Raw genomic sequence first — 18,947 nt, forward strand, 5'->3', positions numbered from 1 at the left:
CTCTACAGACGACAGAGTAGATCTTCCTGCCCGCAAGCTATTTTCAGTTCCATTTCCTCCCCTTAAAGTTAAATATTTGTCAGTGTATTATTTCAGTGTATTAATCTGGTGTATTATTTCAATGTATTATTTTGGTGAAATATTTTGGTGAATTATTTCAGTGTATTATTTCGGTGTATTTCAGTGTATTATTTCGGTGTATTATTTCTATCTTTGATGGTGCGTTATTGTTTGTCTGTACAGTGTCTTATCTGACGGTTCTTCCGATGATGAATGTGGGAACAATCTGTCAGATGAAAAAGCACACAGTAAATCAGTGAAGTGAACAGAGAGAGAGATTAGGTTTTGACTTAGACTAGATGTAATCTGCAGTACTCGTTCTGTCTCACTGGGAATAACGTGCGTCCGTGCGTGCTCATTCTGACCAACGACAGGGCAGTACATTGAAAAAGGCTTTCAGATGAGAGGAAGGAAGAGTTGTGTTGTCCTCCAGCCTCTCGTCTTGTCTATGTTTCTGTCTCTGTGCTGTGCCCAGTGTTTTACGCCAAGGGGGAAATTACTCTCTGACCTGAATCATCCCAAACAACTGCCTCTCTCTTCATATCTCGCTTTTTCTCCCTCATGCTCTCTCTCTCTCTTGTTCCGTCATTTCCCTCTGCCTTTCTTCCTTGTTCTGCCTCTCTCGCTCTCTTTCTCTCTCCGTCCAGGCTCCACAATACGCTGTCTTGTGTTTACATGTAGTCCGGCCAAGAAACAAACCCAAACCTAGCAGCAGTCTCTCTTTCCTTCTATCTGTGTTTCACCGCCTCTCCTCCCCTCAGACCAGGAACTTGTGATTGGCTTAATGACAATATGAAATGCAATTAAAGTCAGAAACAGCTAAAATGTTGTAATGTATTACGCAACTAGTAGTACTTGTATTTACAGTGCATTCGGAAAGTATTCAGACCCCTTGACTTTTTCCACATTTTGTTACGTCATAGCCTGATTCTAAAATGGATTACATCGTTTTTTCCCTCATCAATCTACACACAATGCCCCATAATGACAAATCAAAAAAAGGTTTTTCAACATTTTTGCAAGTGTAAAAAAAAATATCTATATATTTTCAGTACTTTGTTGAAGCACTTTGTGACGCTATCAGCTTGGAACACCTGAATTGGGGAGTTTCTCCCATTCTTCTCTGCAGATCCTCTCAAGCTCTGTGAGGTTGGATGGGGAGCGTCGCTGCACTGATATTTTCAGGTCTCTCCAGAGATGTTCGATCGGGTTCAAGTCCGGGCTCTGGCTGGGCCACTCAAGGACATTCAGAAACTCGTCCCGAAGCCACTCCTGCATTGTCTTGACTGTGTGCTTAGGGTCGCTGTCCTGTTGAATGGTGAACTTTTGTCTCAGTGTGAGGTCCTGAGCGCTCTGGAGCAGGTTTTCATCAAGGATCTCTCTGTACTTTGCTCCGTTCATCTTTCCCATGATCCTAACTAGTCTCCCAGTCCCTGCCACTGAAAAACATCCCCACAGCATGATGCTGCCACCACCATGCTTCACCGTAGGGATGGTGTCAGGTTTCGTCCAGGCGTGACACTTGGCATTCAGAACAAAGAGTTCAATCTTGGTTTCATCAGACCAGATAATCTTGTTTCCCATGGTCTGAGAGTCCTTTAGGTGCCTTTTGGCAAACTCCAAGTGGGCTGTCATGTGCCTTTTACTGAGGAGTGGCTTCCATCTGACCACTCTTCCATAAAGGCCTGATTGGTGGAGTGCTGCAGAGATGGTTGTCCTTCTGGAAGTTTCTCCTATCCCCACAGACAAACTGTGGAGCTCTGTCAGAGTGATCATTGGGTATTTGCTCACCTCCCTGACCAAGGCCCTTCTCCCCCGATTGCTCAGTTTGACCTAGGCGGCTAGCTCTAGGAAGAGTCTTGGTTCCAAATTTCTTCCATTTAAGAATGATGGAGGTCACTGTGTTCTTGGGGACCTTCATTGCAGCAGAAATGTTTAGGTACCCTTCCCCAGATCTGTGCCTCGACACAATCCCGTCTCGGAGCTCTACAGACAATTCCTTGGACCTCATGGCTTGGTTTTTGCTCTGACATGCACTGTCAACTGTGGGACCATATATATACAGGTGTGTGCCTTTCCAAATCATGTCCAATCAATTGAATTTAGGACAAGTGTACTCCAATCAAATTAGGATCAATGGAAACAGGAGCTGAGCTCAATTTCGAGTCGCATAGCAAAGGGTCTGAATTGTTGTGTAAATGAGTTATTTGAAAAAAATTCTATAAACCTGTTTTCGCTTTGTCATTATGGGGTATTGTGTGTAGATTGCTGAGGGGAAACAACAATTGAATCTATTTTAGAATAAGGCTGTAACGTAACAAAATGTGGAAAAAGTCAAGTAGTCTGAATACTTTCCAAAGACACTGTATACAGAGAGACTCCTCTCTCTCTTCCTGTCCTTCTCTCCCTCTCTGTCTCCGCCCTTCCCTCTCTGCACCTCTCTGCCTCTTTGCCTGTCTCAAATTACTCCATCTGTGTTGCAACAAGCCCCATACAGGAAGATACTTCCTTTCAGCGGAATGATTTTAAACCATATAACAGATATATGACTGCTATGATTTATGTCTACCATTAGCAGGTAGCCAGTTACCATTGTGATCTCATAAGCAGTCTGCTAGCATGGAGACCTCGACTGAGGGACACATGTATTGGGTTTTTATGATGCGTGCGTTCCAGTATGAGGAGAACATTATGGGATAGCTGATATGGTGACTCATAGATATATTACTGTGGCGACTGGATTAGATTGATCGGTCCTGTCTTCTCATGGGAGGTGATGTCATAGCCTACTTCTCGTGTTTTTCTTGGTCATTAAGTCCTGATTTTTTTGGGCCTCTAACATGATTCAATACTTACAGGGTATGAAGGGGTCATAATTATGTTTTAACGGTCAAATATTATAGATTTTACAGTGGGCTTCCTGTTTGTGTCACTGATATGTGGATGGAGTCCATCAATTGTCTCTTTGTGGGTTGTGCGTTTGATTCCCACCTGGGACATACAGTACATGTTTCCCTGTTAATGACGTAGACTCTACACTTCTCAACGTTTTGGATAAGAGCTTTACATGTAAAACAAACTTCCATCCTGTTTCTCTTCTACCTCCAGCGAGAGAAGAGAACGTGGCAACGTTCCGTGGTTCGGAGTACTTCTGCTACGACCTGTCCCAGAACCCCATCCAGTCCTCCAGCGATGAGATCACGCTCTCCTTCAAGACGTGGCAGAGGAACGGTCTCTTACTCCACACGGGGAAGTCGGCTGACTACGTCAACCTGGCCCTAAAAGACGGAGCGGTGAGCCTGGTCATCAACCTGGGCTCGGGGGCCTTCGAGGCCATCGTGGAGCCCGTCAACGGGAAGTTCAACGACAACGGCTGGCACGACATCAAGGTCACACGCAACCTCAGACAGGTAACCATGGAGACTGAGGTGACGTAGGTTCAAGACTGATATTGATTAGTAGCAATAGATCAATTGAATGGTAATAGTGTCTTGGCTTTATTTGTGCATGAATGCTTTTCCAAGTACTCCATGTGCTGAACATAGTTGATAGTCGTTACGGATGTTGCATCGGCAATCACACTTCTATTATTAATTTGAATATTGAGTAATCGTTTAGGTTAGACGTTGGAAGATTAGTGTTTTTCCTCTGTTTGAATTGATGTATTGTAATAGGTTTATTTATTTTTATAGCACCTTTTCCAAGTGCCCTAATAATCAATTCAGATAGTTGTCAACAATGTTGTGTTGATACGTATTATGAGAGAGACATTCTGACTTAGTGTAGTATTGAGTTATCATCAGTACAGTTAGATTGTGTTTCCCCTCTATTTGCCTTCCTAGCAGCCAGTGACTATGTGAATAAAAGAAGCCCAGATGACATAGTGATTGATAGCTTAGTGGTTGAGTGGACACTGTGGCTCTGTGTTTCTGTCACTTCCTTATCTTCATGTTAAACTTGAAGACTTCCCTATTTCCTTCATTGAAACGTATCTGATACTTCTCTGCTTTTATTCTCCACTAAGCGGACCCTTCAATCAGAGGCTGGGTCCCTATCTCGTTGCCTTCAGAAACTGTCTTTCCTTTACAAACCACTCTGTAGGATATTCTACTCCTCTGTAAAAATACAGAACCTACAAGGCAGAGTTGAAGACATCCGACTCAATACAAATGTGTGACTGACTGTCAAATTGGAAATAAGTTTCAGATCAGTGGAGCATCTTCTTCACATAGTATAAATATATGTTCAAATGGCCACTGATAGGATCTCTATTGTCAATTTGTTATGTTGCTCCTCAGCTTATCTTGTTTACAATACCTATGTTCATAAGGAGGGTACACTAATACTGGTATCAGATACTGTACCTTAATACAAGTAGTACTACTTAACTAAGCTTTAAGAAGCAGGGAATGTATTGTTCTTACACTGGATATGTACTGGTAACTGTACACACTAGAGCAGAAACAGTGAGAATTGGTAGTTTGTGGATTGGGAGGGGGAGTGGGAGTTGGGACTCCAGCCTGTTGAATGGAGCCTTGAATGGAGGTGAAGAGAGGTGGACAAGAAGTAAGTACAACTCAACTTTAAAAAGTAGGGCTGTATTAAATATATACTACAGGAATATACATTGAGTGTACAAAACATTAGGAACACCTGCTCTTTACATGACATAGACAGACCAGGTGAATCCAGGTGAAAGCTATGATCCCTTATTGATGTCACTTGTTAAATCCACTTCAATCAGTGTAGATGGAGAGGAGACGGGTTAAAGAAGGATTTTTAAGCCTTGAGACAATTGAAACATGGATTGTGTATGTGTTCCATTCACAGGGTGAATGGACAAGACAACATATATAAGTGACTTTGAACAAGGTATGGTAGTAGATGCCAGGCACCTGTCTGTATCAAGAATAGTCCATCAACCAAAGGACATCCAGCCAACTTGACACAACTGTGGGAAGCATTGGAGTCGACATGGGCCAGCATCCCTGTGGAACGCTTTCAACCCTTTGTAGAATCCATGCCCTGACAAATTTAATCTGTTCTGAGGGCAAAAGGGCATGCAACTCAATATTAGGAAGGTGTTCTTAATGTTTTGTACACTCAGTGTATACTTGTATTGTAAGAGTGAAAGCGCTGTTAGAGAAACAGTAGCTGAGAACTGTTTGTGGTGTGGAGAGGGAGTGAGCAGGGAGTTTCCTCAGCCAGTAGAATGGAGCCTTGAATGGAGGTGAAGAGAGGTGGACAAGTAAGTAAAGTGTTCATTTCCTGCCACTAACAGGTACCAGGTTTTTAAAGGATGTAGCCCACTAGCTACCAGTGAGACCAGAGGCTGAGCTAGGATCCTCTTTTCCTCCTCTCTACCTCTCTCTACTTCCTCTCTGTCAATCTTTCTTTCCCTTTTCCGTCAGTCTCCCTCTCTTTGGGAAGACACACTTTGTTAGACTAACACTTACCATTCATGAAATACTAAGTCATTTTATTTACTTACTAACTAACCGTTATCTAACTAACAACTAACTAATGTACTAACTATCATCCTACATCATTGGTTTTTATTTTGTTTTCCCATTCCTTATTAACAACCGTTTTGTTCACTATTCTTTTGATTTCCTTTCTTCCCCCTTTTCCGGAAAGCAATCAGGCATGGGACACGCTATGGTAAACAAACTACATTGTCTGGTAGATATCATTCTAATTGTCTTTTTTTGGATTTGCCGTGTGTCCCCCCCCCCCCCCCCCCCCTCTTCTTTTTCTTTTTATACTTTGAGTTTCATCCTAGACACTTCTTATCAAAAAATTAGGAAATGGGTTTGTATTACCAACTGCTTTCTTCACTTCTCAATATCCTCCCCGTCCTTGCCTCCCAACCTCCCTCCCCCCACACCCCCTCCCTCCCCCACACCCCCTTCCTCCCTCTCCTCTTTTTTCACTCCGGCTTTTACTTTATTATTTTATTTTATTTTATTCCTCATCGCTACGAAGTTCGCAGAAGTTCTACGAGTCTCAAAAGAAACACCAGATCTGACTTTTGATCTTTTGTTAGGGATACATAAAAAATATGTTTTTCCACCAAATAAAAACCTCCACATTTTTGGTGAGTACTGTCGCCAAGAACTGACAGAAGCTCTGCCACGAACCAAACAAGAAGAGTGACTTCTTCTTCAACCAGCAGCAGCAAAACTGCAGTCCAGGCTGTAAAACACCAAACAGAGACAAAATGGCGTCCCAGAGACAAAATGGCGACCCTTTCTTTGCTGGAGCTCTGACAGTTGTTTCCAACACACTCAGTCTGGCACATGGCATGCCCACCACCGCTCATCAACGCCCTTTCACCTCCTGACCGGTGACATCATATGACCTTTACCCTCTCACCCTCCTCACCCATAACCACTAACACTTTAACATGTTCACTCACTTTCCCCCTATCATTCACTATCACTGTCCTATCCCCCCATCCCGTCCCTGTGTGTTGTGTTTGTAGCATGCTGGTGACAGTGGTGTCTATGTGTTGTGGCTAACTTTAGTCCCTCCCAATCCCCTTGACTTGATTGATGCATAAGCCCTGTATCCCGATTGGCTTGATCATGCTTTGTATGACATCATCAAATAATTTATACCCCTTACATGTCCAACTTACTTTGTGTTTTTGTTAACTTTGGTTTGCACATTTGTGAAGTTGTGTGATAATCCTCCCTATATAATGCACGTGTGTGTATAAGAGTGAGTGTGTGTGTGACACAGAGAGTATGTGTGTGTTAGTGACTGTGTATAGTTACAAATTGAACCCTGAAACCTAAGACAAGTACAAGCAAGTTGTCCTTGGCAATTTGTCCATTTTACTAACCCTCCCCCAACCTGAACTATCCAAACCGAACGAGAATCCATTCTCTTAACCCATCAAAGATAAAGAAAATATGCCTCTGCTCTGACATATTTTCTTTACCTGTCCTGTGAACCCTACCTATGACTAAAGCCATTAAAAGATCCCAAAACGCAGTCTAATCTAATCTGTCGCTCCAAGGCACCAACGCTACTAGCCAATAGCCCAGATGATCTCAAGTGAATTCCTAACTGAATGTAAGCAGCAACAGATATCTGTAGACACCAAGTCATAGCAGACCAAGAAGAGAGGTGTATGTATACTATTGAACAGAGCGTTTTACCTCAGAGTGTAATGGTTTGGCTTTGGTATGTGTTACCCCTATAACAGGTGACTATCTCCGTGGATGGGATCCTCACCACGACAGGGTATACCCAGGAAGACTACACCATGCTGGGGTCTGATGACTTCTTCTACGTGGGTGGGAGTCCTAGTACGGCTGATCTACCTGGTTCTCCCGTCAGCAACAACTTCATGGGCTGCCTGAAAGAGGTAGATTCAGGTTGGGGGTACTGGGGGTGCACTCACAAATGCAAACACGCTAGGGTGCTTGTACACACACACACACACACACACACACACACACACACACACACACACACACACACACACACACACACACAAAGCATCCACCTCCACTTAGCTAGTCAGAGCAGTTGAATTAAATATGTCAAATCAGCATGGTTTTTCCTCCGCTAAGCAACAGCAGCAGTGATGACAAATGAAATTGCATTATCAATGAAAGCTGCGGAGTTGGCAGACAGAGGAAGAAGTGCTCGGCAGCCATTCAATATTCCTCAGCTTAATCTAATTCACAACATTCACAGCAGTTGTGTGTGAGAAAATGGGCCCCAAATAGTTCCTGTCATATGTCATTTGTAGACTCAGCTTGACTGTAGTACAGCAGTGGAATATTTTAAGACTACGCCAGACCTAATGTTCACTACAAAGAAAGGGAATTTTGGTGTGATAAGACAGAATTTATTGTTGTTGTTTTTGGATATGTAAAATGTACTCTCTGACCTCCCAGGCATTTTAGGGTTCAGATGAAATCCCTTCTTCAAAAGTTGTCGGGCCATTACTCATGCTCGCGTCACCGTGACACTGCACTCTTGCACGTGGAAAGATGACGATCATCAGGAAGTCTTTGTCCATTGCACACAGGGCCTGAAATGACCTTTAAAATCGTTGTCCTTTTTCCTCTTCCTTTAAAACTATCGCTCTCCATCCTCTCATCGTCATACAGACATTTGATAAACCTGCAAGTGTAGTATTCAGTTCTCATGATCACCAACGCTCCTCTCCCAAAGGACATCTATTTACCGTTGAAAGAGAGGATGGCAATTGATCCATTACAAAGCCATTTAGTTGAAAATAAGATAACTATTCAGATTAGAAGAAGTTAATGTTGTTCTCGCTCTTCAGAAAGAAGACTAAGGCTACATCCCAAAAGCCCTATGGACCCTGGTCAAAAGCAGCACACTAAATAAGGAATAGGGTGTCATTTGGGATACAGCCGAAGAGTCTAATTGTGTGATGTACTGATTACAGTGATGTGGAGTTTGACCTTTAGAATGCTGTAAATGCCATCGTTCTGTTGGGTATTACGTAACGAGTAGCTCTTTATAAACGCTATACCGATACAGCAGTAACTAGATTGTACTTTGATAATGTAGCCGTTTAACAGAGATCCGCAGTTAACACAGACTGTACAGTATACAGTGTTCAGCATATCGTAGAGACAACCCAACACCTAGCGAGCACGTGGAGTAGCTCGCTATAATGATACAGCGGTACAATGGGGATCAGCTATATACACTACAGTCTAATAATCAGTTAATATGGTCGTATATAGCAGACTACGGGAATGCAGTTTACACATACTGTATATTCTGTCTATGTAGCCCATGGGGGAATCAATAAACTCGGTTTTTGAAGTACCATTCTGAAATCAACTGAGCCATAGGATCCTCAGTCCACTTTTATCCAATATAAACATATCCCAATAATAAACTCCCATTTACTGGATAGAAAACCCAAGAGCCACAGTGTGACTTTTAAGCACAGACTATCCTTGAGTCCCCTCTACGAGAGACCTTGGAGTAATTGTGACTGTGGCAGCAGCTAGAGCTGTACCAGTGGCTGGGTCTCGTTAGGAAGCTAAAGGAAAGGGTACGACCATATTAGGAGCATCCTGGTAATGAGTGGAGGAGCTGGAACACTCAGTCAAACCGATAAGACTAAAGACAAGGTGACTTTACTCTGTGTGTTGACTGGGCAGGAGGTAGGTTCTCAGTATGACGGGCAGTGTGTGAGGGAGGTGTTCTGCCTGACCAGACCCGGCCGACTAATCACCCAAATTAGTGTCTCCTTTGTTCAGCTGGGTGAAGGGCAGGGGAAGGACCAGCATCGAGGTGAGTCAGAGCCCGGCCGACCTTAAAAGGGGCAATCTGCAGTTCGAACAGCAGCAACACCCCCACCACTGATTTAGTAAACACCTGAGGGATGGGACTTGGAAAATGTAACCACTCAAACTCATGGACAGAGCTATTGATACGGGGATGGCCATATCAAGATGGCCATTGAGGCTAGACAGTGTTTTACATTTACAAATGAGTGACAAGCTCATATTTGGGGGTTCTGATTGGGTACCACGGTTTTACTAAGCTTGAGGAATCTAAGTTACTCAATTATATAATTTAAGTTTAAAACAAGATGTAGCAACTTCTGCCCTTGAGACATTGTAGCAGAGAACAAAGGGGACACTAATAGCTCAAATGAGTGGCCTCTTAGAATGTTTAGATATAGTATAAGGCACTAGTTGGGAGGAACGTAATCACCTTACTGGGACATTTGATTCTTTTCCAACACTTTCATGCACAGATGTGATGCAATTATACAGTTGGTTGCTAACCTACCGCATCGGTATTAGGAATGTAAATCTGTCCAGGGGCAGACTGGCACTCTAGCAAATACCAGATGGGCTGGTCCATTTTTAGCCCATCTAACTTGTTTTGTTCAGAAACACATCATTGAGTTAAAAAAGAAGATTAAGGGTTCTGTGTTGATTGCTGGTTCCAGTCAGCACTGGTTCATAAGACCCTATATTGTGCTGGCATAGCTGGAGTTTGTCACAATGTAAGCTCAGGACCCTTGTGAACCTGATTCATATTAACCCAGGACTGGAGATAATCATGGCTGCATCTGAAGAGTTGCCCTACCCCTGAATCTGCACTCACTTTAAAAAAAATATGTTACCTGTACATAACGTTAACCATATTACATTCAAACCCCACACTAGAAATTCCTAAAGCAACAAAGAGGATCCTATAGCTGACATTCACTTTAACAACTGAAGGCAAGACTTCAAATTACTCTAGATGTAGTGTATAAGGTAAAGACAGAAATCAGTCAAAGTAGCTTGAATTTATTTAGTGAGGTTGACAGCCACTGCTTGGGTTGATAGTGTTCCTTTGAGTGTCCCCTTAGTGTTTGGTCTCACAGGTTGAGTTCTCAGCATATTTCACCGCATCAGGAGCAGATGTGGGGATACTGCGGAGGTAATTTGGTAGTTGTAGGCTCAACCTCGTGCTGGGACTCAAGAACTTGCATCCTCTGAGTTGGGAGTGCTGCTAGACCAAAAGTGGTCACCACAGCAACATCAACTTCCAGTTCTATAAAAAAAAAAAAAAAGTTTAGTGGACTGGGAACATTTCATAACTGCTTTGTGAAACTGCAAAGTAAATGGACTATTGTAAAAATGAATAAAGCAAAAGGAGCTTGTGTCTTAAGGTTAGGCGTTAGGGTTAGCAGTGTGGATAATGTTACGTTTAAAATGCATATTTTATGATTATGGCTGTGCCTGCTAGTGACCACTGCAGAGCCATCCCAATAAACACTAACCTGCTTACCAAAGTGTCATGAGCAGGATCCTTCCCTCGAAATTAGTACCATGAGTTCCACCGATCCAGGTCATTATGCTTCTCTACTAAAGGCTTGTCATCCGTCTCTTGAATCAGACCCTCTTTCTCTGTGGTAATCTTTGCTCCAATGGGCTCAGGGGTAGAATTCAACTGAGGGTCTGGGGTGGGCTCCAGCTCTGAGAAATGACTATTTAGCAGAAACCCTATATGCAATTATCATACATGCAAACCAGTAAAGAAACGTAATTACCTCTTCGCTCAATCAGTTCTTTCTGCCTGATGCCATCATACGTTGCAGAGCTAACGAAACCATGTTTATTGGGCCCATGACTACCCGCATTTTGCGACTGGCCAAAATAAGGTCCTAGAATTAAAAGTACAATTAACAGCTACTGTAGCTAGCCTATATAGAAATGAAGATGTCTGAAATGGCACCCTATTCCCTTTAGAGTTCACTACTTTCGACCAGCACCTCATGGTCTGAGCAATAGGCTAGACATCGCGGTTGCCTTCTATTGGCTTAACATGTCTGTACATAATACGTCAGTTTAGCATAGAGGAAGTCACTGCCTTCTCTACTTTATTAAAATACAAATAGTAGCTAACAAGCTGGAGATCAGAGGTTCTTTTTAATTACTGCAAATGGCTAGTTTGTCTCAACTACCTTCACTAAAACCACTGCAAAGGTATTCCCTGCAAAGTTGGTTTTCAAAGCACGACTTTCTGGCATGTCTGCCTTGTTGAGAGTTATCCATCTGAAATGTACTTCCAAAAGAGTCAGTCAATTAAACCAGACCCATGTTACTGTTGCCTATGGGCAGGTTTTCACAACTATGGTTGTAGGTAGTGCACTACATAAGGAATAAGATCATACCATTGCAAACATCAAAGTACCTCTCTTGAAGTCCATGCCACTCTTCCAACGACTGCTAGGTGATACAGGCCTTGCGTTGTCTGTAGCGGAGGGTAAGCCATGTGTATGGACACCTTCCTTCGTCCGTGGTGATAGAAGTGTACCCTTCTGTTTGGTTGGGAAGACAATCACGGGGCCCAAAGTAGCATGCTGTTGCCACACTAAAATGAGTCAAACAGTACACTTCTCACCAACACATTTGCAGTCAAGACAGGCAGTCTCCTCAATTACTAGCATCCCATCAACCCTATTGGAGCAGAAGGTCCCTCCCCTCAAACCCCATTCTGAGGCGGCAAGAAACACAGGGATTAAGATGCCAAATATACCTTTGTTGGTCTTCATCCCACTCCGCCAGTGGTCGCCAGAGGCTGGGGGTTTGCTGTGGTAACCAGGAGGTTCAGGTGGGCTAATGCCTAATCTTTCACTGAGGGGACGGCGTGCTGGAGCGATCCCCTTATGGCTATTCAGACTTGGACAACGGCCACATAACAAATCATTCTCGTCGGCGGACTTCCACCTGCAAGAAGATTTAGTCATGTACCCAGAACACACCATTTTAACAAATACTATAGTATTCCAGTGGATAAATCACAGCCCAGTAAGAGTAGCTAAGTAAAGTCAGATCTCACACCTGCCATCGATGAAGGAGCATGCCTTGTTGCTAGGTTCTGCATGGTCCATGACAGGTACTGCCATAAGGTGGCATGTGATGTACAGCTGAAAAACAGGACGAGCAAAGCACAGCATCACAGTAGCCAACAATGTCTGTAAGTTATATTACTGTAGCATCAACTACAGTACCCATGATGTTCTCTCAAACATCTCTGGTTTTAAAACATTGCCCTCACCTCCGCCCTGTCCTCCTGATGGAACCTAAAGGCATCAATGTGGAACCGGAGCTTGTCGTCCTGGGTTCTACGCATGAACCTGGAGTTGGAGCCAGGCAACAGGGAATCCATCAAGCACCTGGAGGGGAGATAATAAACTAGATATTGGGGTTTTAGGTAATCTTCCTTGGTACCAAACAAAGAACACTCCAAGCACCATTAGGGGAAATATTTTCATAGGGACAGCTGGAGAACTATCATTCTAGGTAGGCACTTAAGGTTACTACCCCCCTTACCCATCATTCTCAATGAAGACGTATCTGGGGACAGAGTTCCAGTCAGGGTCCAGTGTTGCCACGCAGCTGCTAACAAAGACCCTGAGCCTGGTGTGGTGAGCGAGCCTGACAGACACCTCCATGTTGATGGGATCACCCAGGAAGTAGACTCCCGAACCCCGCTCATAAAGCCAGTCAACTGGACAGGAAGTGCCAGAAGGTTATCCCAAAAACGGACTGAATGAGCCCAACTTGACTCCTTGAAGTCCAAGGACCTTACATGCATTAAGGCAAATTGGCTCAGTCAGCCATAAACACCATTTAAAATGTGATTAGATTCTCAACTGCGGTATAGTTCTATGTACATAAAGCCCCATGGTATATCACATCCAAATAATTTCACAACTGCAATGTTAAGTTGCAGCCAACAGTATTTTTCAGTGGTAACACGGGTGTTTGGAGACGCAGATGGGTAATTAGCACAGTTTTGCTTTCATGTAAACAAGCAATGTAACATGGAAATATAGCCATATAAAGTGTGTAGTAATATAAAGGTGGAGCAATTTAACATTTTGAAAATGATTTCACTGATATGAATACATTCCTTATGTTTCCAATACCATACCGCAAGCGTCAAGTTAACATTCAGGGCCCCGGTTTCCCCAATTGAACTCAGCATTTTAAGGATGCATCTTTCCTACAACGGCAGAAGATGTAACATGCGTTCCCAAAACACCATGCAGAGAGAACATACCGATAGGATCTTACCAGAACAAGTGTCGGGGCACTTAAAACAAACCCGGCCAGAAGATACTACCGTCAATAGGAACTAAAAGTAGTTAGCATCTATGAAGGGGTTAAAAGGTATAAAATTGAGGGGATTGTTAACAGAGCCATATTTAGTAGGCAAAGTGTATAGACAATTGCTGATAAAATGTTACCAATTAAAAGGGGTCTGAAGTGATACCATATTCTGCATGTCAGAGGGGCAGTTGTGGCTCTGCCCAATGCAGCCCAGGATTTATATACACCCACTTGTCATGAGCATCAAGGAGAACTGCAGGGTGTCCTCAGCAGACACTGTGGCGGTAAAGGGGATCCAGGTCGACTGGAGAGAGGCACTGTTCAAACTGTACTTCCTGAAACAAAGAGCACAGAGTTAAGACAAGCAAACTAGTAGGCCGACGCAGTACTGCAATCACAATACAACAGTATAGCCTAAACTCACCTTTCGTAGTGACACTCAATTGGGATTACAGCGCCATCCATTCCAATAACCCCATCTGAAGTGTTACTGGGTGTATATCTGAGGAGGTTTGTGTAGATCAAGGAGTCTTCGTTCAACTGTGGAGTCACAAAGCAGAAACTAAGAGAAGGTCATTCCGAGAAGTATACTATTGAATCAATTTCACCGTGCTTACCATGTGCTTGGTTCCACAGTCCGATAGTGCTGCAAATATTCTGTACTCATCTCCGGCTGCTGAAACTGTAGCCCTACAGGACTCTTGAGCTTGGTACTGTTCAACGCCAAGGCGCAGGTCAGCCATGTCGATAAGCATACCAATTTTAAACAAATCAGCATTCACGACTATCTCCATGTAGTCTGAAAAGCACGTCACAGCGACAGTTTTCACTGGAACTGGTCTGGAAATGGTTTGTTGGTGACGTTGATGCTGTTTAAAGGGCAGATTGCCAATTTGGGGCATTCGGTTTGTAAGTTGTCGTTGCCATGGGTCAGTGCTGTAAGTATGTGAAAAAGCAGGAGAGATGAAGTTTACCACCAGTAAGAACAAAATCACTTGCTTTAACGTTACCCTGAGAATGGTTGCCATCATAAAGCCCACACCAATCACTAATGTAAATCTGTATGTTAGAGGGGCAATGTTCCTTTGCTATGCTACAATTTATGAAACTGAGGTAGCTTTTAACAACCAACCAGGCTCCACACCTGGGCTGGATTAGGCTATAATTGGGCTTTGCATCTGATTAGTCATGATCTTTAATTGGCACATATTGGGCAGGTTCCTCTGCATGGGTGTTGCTGATGCATGACAGATTTTACAAAGCCTTGATAGGTATTTTACGCATCAGCTAACCACATCACATGTTATAGCAAACTGTCAGTCGATGACGTGTCACGCAACCATTGGTTGATGCATGCAGCGTCTGAGCAGGGGAACACGACCGTTATCTGTGCCATTCTATGTTGGATAAGGTCGCAATCCCCAGCTCAAACATCGCATGCATCAACCAATGGTTGCGCGCCACGTCATCGACTCCATCAATCAATCAAATGTATTTATGAAGCCCTTTTTACATCAGCTGATGTCACAAAGTGCTGTACAGAAACCCAGCCTAAAACCCCAAACAGCAAGCAATGCAGCTCTAGAAGCACGTGGCTAGGAAAAACTCCCTAGAAAGGCAGGAACATAGGAAGAAACCTAGAGAGGAACCGGGCTCTGAGGGGTGGCCAGTCCTCTTCTGGCTGTGCCGGGTGGAGATTATAACAGAACATGGCCAAAATGTTCAAATGTTCATAGAAGACCAGCAGGGTCAAATAATAATAATCACAGTGGTTGTAGAGGGTGCAACAGGTCAGCACCTCAGGAGTAAATGTCAGTTGGTTTTTCATAGCCGATCATTCAGAGTTAGAGACAGCAGGTGCGGTAGAGAGAGAGTCGAAAACAGCAGGTCCGGGACAAGGTAGCACGTCCGGTGAACAGGTCAGGGTTCCATAGCCGCAGGCAGAACAGTTGAAACTGGAGCAGCTGTGCCGTCGGGCACCAGTTTGCTATAACATATGATGTGTTAGCTGATAGTTCAATACCTATCTAGGCATTGTAAGATCTGGCATGCATCAGCAACGACTGGGCAGAGAAACGAGCCCTAAGTGTTCTCAGGAACCACATCCATATTGTATCCATATGATATAACAAACATCTGAGCTGTGCAATAAAGACAACCTGTGTTATGATCCTGATGTTTGTCACCACAGATGGTTTGTTTACATTTCTACCGTTGTGCCTAGATGGAGTAGGCCTACAGCTCTGTCTAGTGGTCGCGTCGGGGACAACAGTTTTGACAACAGTAGCATTGTAGCTAAGCCTAAAAGCCAATTTATGCATAAACTGGGCATGCAGTGGCCAAATCAAGCTCTATACCGCATTGCTGTGCGCGAATCTTTTTGTTGTATCAACGCCGAGGGCTCCTTATAGTACAGTATAGCTCCGCGTTGACATGATTGGTTGACGGTAGGTGGGGGCAGTACGTCCTGTATAAACACAAACTCACTTCCTTGACAACTTCCTTCATAACAGCTCTGCTCTGCTCCGCTAAGCGCAATAAGTATGAAAGCCCTGACGTCTGCAGAGGCTGCATCGCAGTAAATTATGCTGTATGGCCACTGCAGACATCGCATTGCCATGCAGAGCTTTAAACCCTAACCCTTTTCCTAACCTTAACCTCATTCACCTAACCTGCTACACAAATTAAAATAAAATAAAATGTTATTTGTCACATCCGCCGAATACAACAGGTGTAGGTAGGCCTAACCATGAAATGTTTACTTACAAGCCCTTAACCAACAATGCAATTTTAAGAAAATAAGAGTTAAGAAAAATATTGACCAAATAAACTAAAGTTAAAAATAAAAGAGCAACAATAAAATAACAATAATGAGGCTATATACAGGGGGTACCGGTAGAGAGTCAATGTGAGGTGGTACAGGTTAGTCGAGGTGAATTCACCTAACCTGCTGCGTTAGTTTTCCTAACCTTCTACGTTAATTCACTAACTTGCTACGTTAACTATCCTAACCTGCTATGTAAACAGAACATCTGTGCCGACAAATGGTCAGTATCAGCACACTGGTGCTTCTTTGATGCCAAGTTGCTTTGAAACGCCGACCTGTACTGGACATTATTCACAAATGCACTTTTCATCACATACCACCTGAACTAGGGTCAAGGATTAGGAACTAATCAGATACCACAGCTTCAGGATACTTCTTTTCTGTGAAATCACACTATCTAGCACATTGTTGTTCAAATAGTTTGTTCATTTTACTGTAGTCTATGATAATCTTTTGTCTTCAGCATCCTAAATAATACCACAAATGCACATTTAAAAAATTATTTAAAAACAGGCAAAAAGGTACGCAGGGTGTGAAATGCGAACCTCACATTCAAACTAACTTTAGTTTAATAATCGGACCTATCCATTGCGCCACAAAGTTTTGATGGATTTAGAGAAAAATAATTAACTTCTATATAAACGTCAAACATGTTTATTCCTGACCAACAGATGTCACTAATGAGCATTGTGTTAAAAGCTTTGAGCAATGAACCGTTTTTCGACACAATTTGGTGAAAGACTCAAAAGATTCAGAAAACATCGGTTTCCCATCACTACCAAAAAGTCAAGAAGTTGTGTAACTGCAATGTGTAATTTCCTCCGACGTGATCAAAGCAGCAACGGGGCGTCTGAAAAAGGAACACACTTTTGTCCATCGGTAACTCAACACGGGATTGGTCCATGGATGTCTTTGGTCCAACTTCTGGACTAATCAGCTGCTGATGTGTTGAATACCTGAATAATGAAATAGGCTCTCATTCTGACCAGAGGCTTAAAGTTCAGAATTTGAGTTTTATATTAAAAACAACAACAACACACACATACAGTGCATTCGGAAAGTATTCAGAACCCTTCCCTTGTTCCAAATGGTGTTATGTTACAGCCTTGTTCTAAAAATGATCCTCATCAAGCTACACACAATACCGTGCTTCTACACCTGCATTGCTTGCTGTTTGGGGTTTTAGGCTGGGTTTCTGTACAGCACTTTGATATATCAGCTGATGTAAGAAGGGCTATATAAATACATTTGATTTGATTTGAATACCGCATAATGACAAAGTGCATAATAACAATATCGCATAATTCAGACCCTTTGCTATGAGACTCAAAATTGAGCTCAGGTGCATCCTGTTTCCATTGATCATCCTTGAGATGTTTCTACAACTTGATTGGAGTCCACCTGTGGCAAATTCAATTGATTGGACATTATTTGAAAAGGCACACAACTGTCTATATAAGGTCCCACAGTTGACAGTGCATGTCAGAGCAAAAACCAAGCCATGAGGTCGAAGGAATTGTCCGTAGAGCTCTGACACAGGATTGTGTCGAGGTACAGATCTGAACACAGTGGCCTCCATCATTCTTAAATGGAAGAAATTTGGAACCACCAAGACTCTTCCTAGAGCTGGCCGCCCAGCAAAACTGAGCAATCAGGGGGAGAAGGGTCTTGGTCAGGGAGGCCAAGAACCCAAATGTTAACTCTGACAGAGCTCCAGAGCTCCTCTGTGGAAATGGGAGAACCTTCTAGAAGGACAGCCATCTCTGCAGCACTCCACCAATCAGGCCTTTATGGTAGAGTGGCCAGACGAAAGCAACTCCTCAGTAAAAGGCACATGACAGGCCACTTGGAGTTTGCCAAAAGGCACATAAAGGACTCTTAGACCATGAGAAACAAGATTATCTGGTCTGATGAAACCAAGATGGAACTCTTTGGCCTGAATGTCAAGTTTCACATCTGGAGGAAACCAGGCACCATCTCTACGGTGAAGCATGGTGGTGGCAGCATCCCAGGCAGGGACTGGGAGACTAGTCAGGATCGAGGGAAAAATGAAAGAGCAAGAAAAGAGATCCTTGATGAAAACCTGCTCCAGAGCTCTCAGGACCTCATACTGGGGTGAAGGTTCACCTTCCAACAGGACAATGACCCTAAGCACACAGCCAAGACAACCCATGAGTGGCTTCGGGACAAGTCTATTAATGTCCTTGAGTGGCTCTGCCAGAGCCCGGACTTGAACCCAATCGAACATCTCTGGAGAGATCTGAAAATAGCTGTGCATCAACGCTCCCCATCCAACCTGACAGAGCTTGAGAGGATCTGCAGAGACGTTTTTTCTTTCTCATTATGGGGTATTGTTTGTAGCTTGATGAGAAAAAAACGATTTAATCCATTTTAGAATAAGGCTGTAACGTAACAAAATGTGGAAAAAGTCAAGG

The 18,947-nt window shown here is 43.3% G+C and overlaps 1 protein-coding gene across 1 annotated transcript in view; it reads left to right on the forward strand.

Moving 5' to 3' along the window:
* The window catches only part of nrxn3b (neurexin 3b), a 379,196-nt gene that overhangs the window by 101,166 nt on the left and 259,083 nt on the right, over positions 1-18,947 (forward strand). Inside the window, exons 5-6 of the mRNA XM_038968054.1 lie at positions 3,169-3,470; positions 7,274-7,435. Of these exons, the coding sequence (XP_038823982.1) occupies positions 3,169-3,470; positions 7,274-7,435 (464 nt within the window). The remainder of the gene's footprint in view (positions 1-3,168; positions 3,471-7,273; positions 7,436-18,947) is intronic.

Source organism: Salvelinus namaycush, chromosome 29 (assembly GCF_016432855.1).
Source record: "Salvelinus namaycush isolate Seneca chromosome 29, SaNama_1.0, whole genome shotgun sequence".
In the NCBI taxonomy this organism is placed as follows: Eukaryota; Metazoa; Chordata; class Actinopteri; order Salmoniformes; family Salmonidae; genus Salvelinus; species Salvelinus namaycush.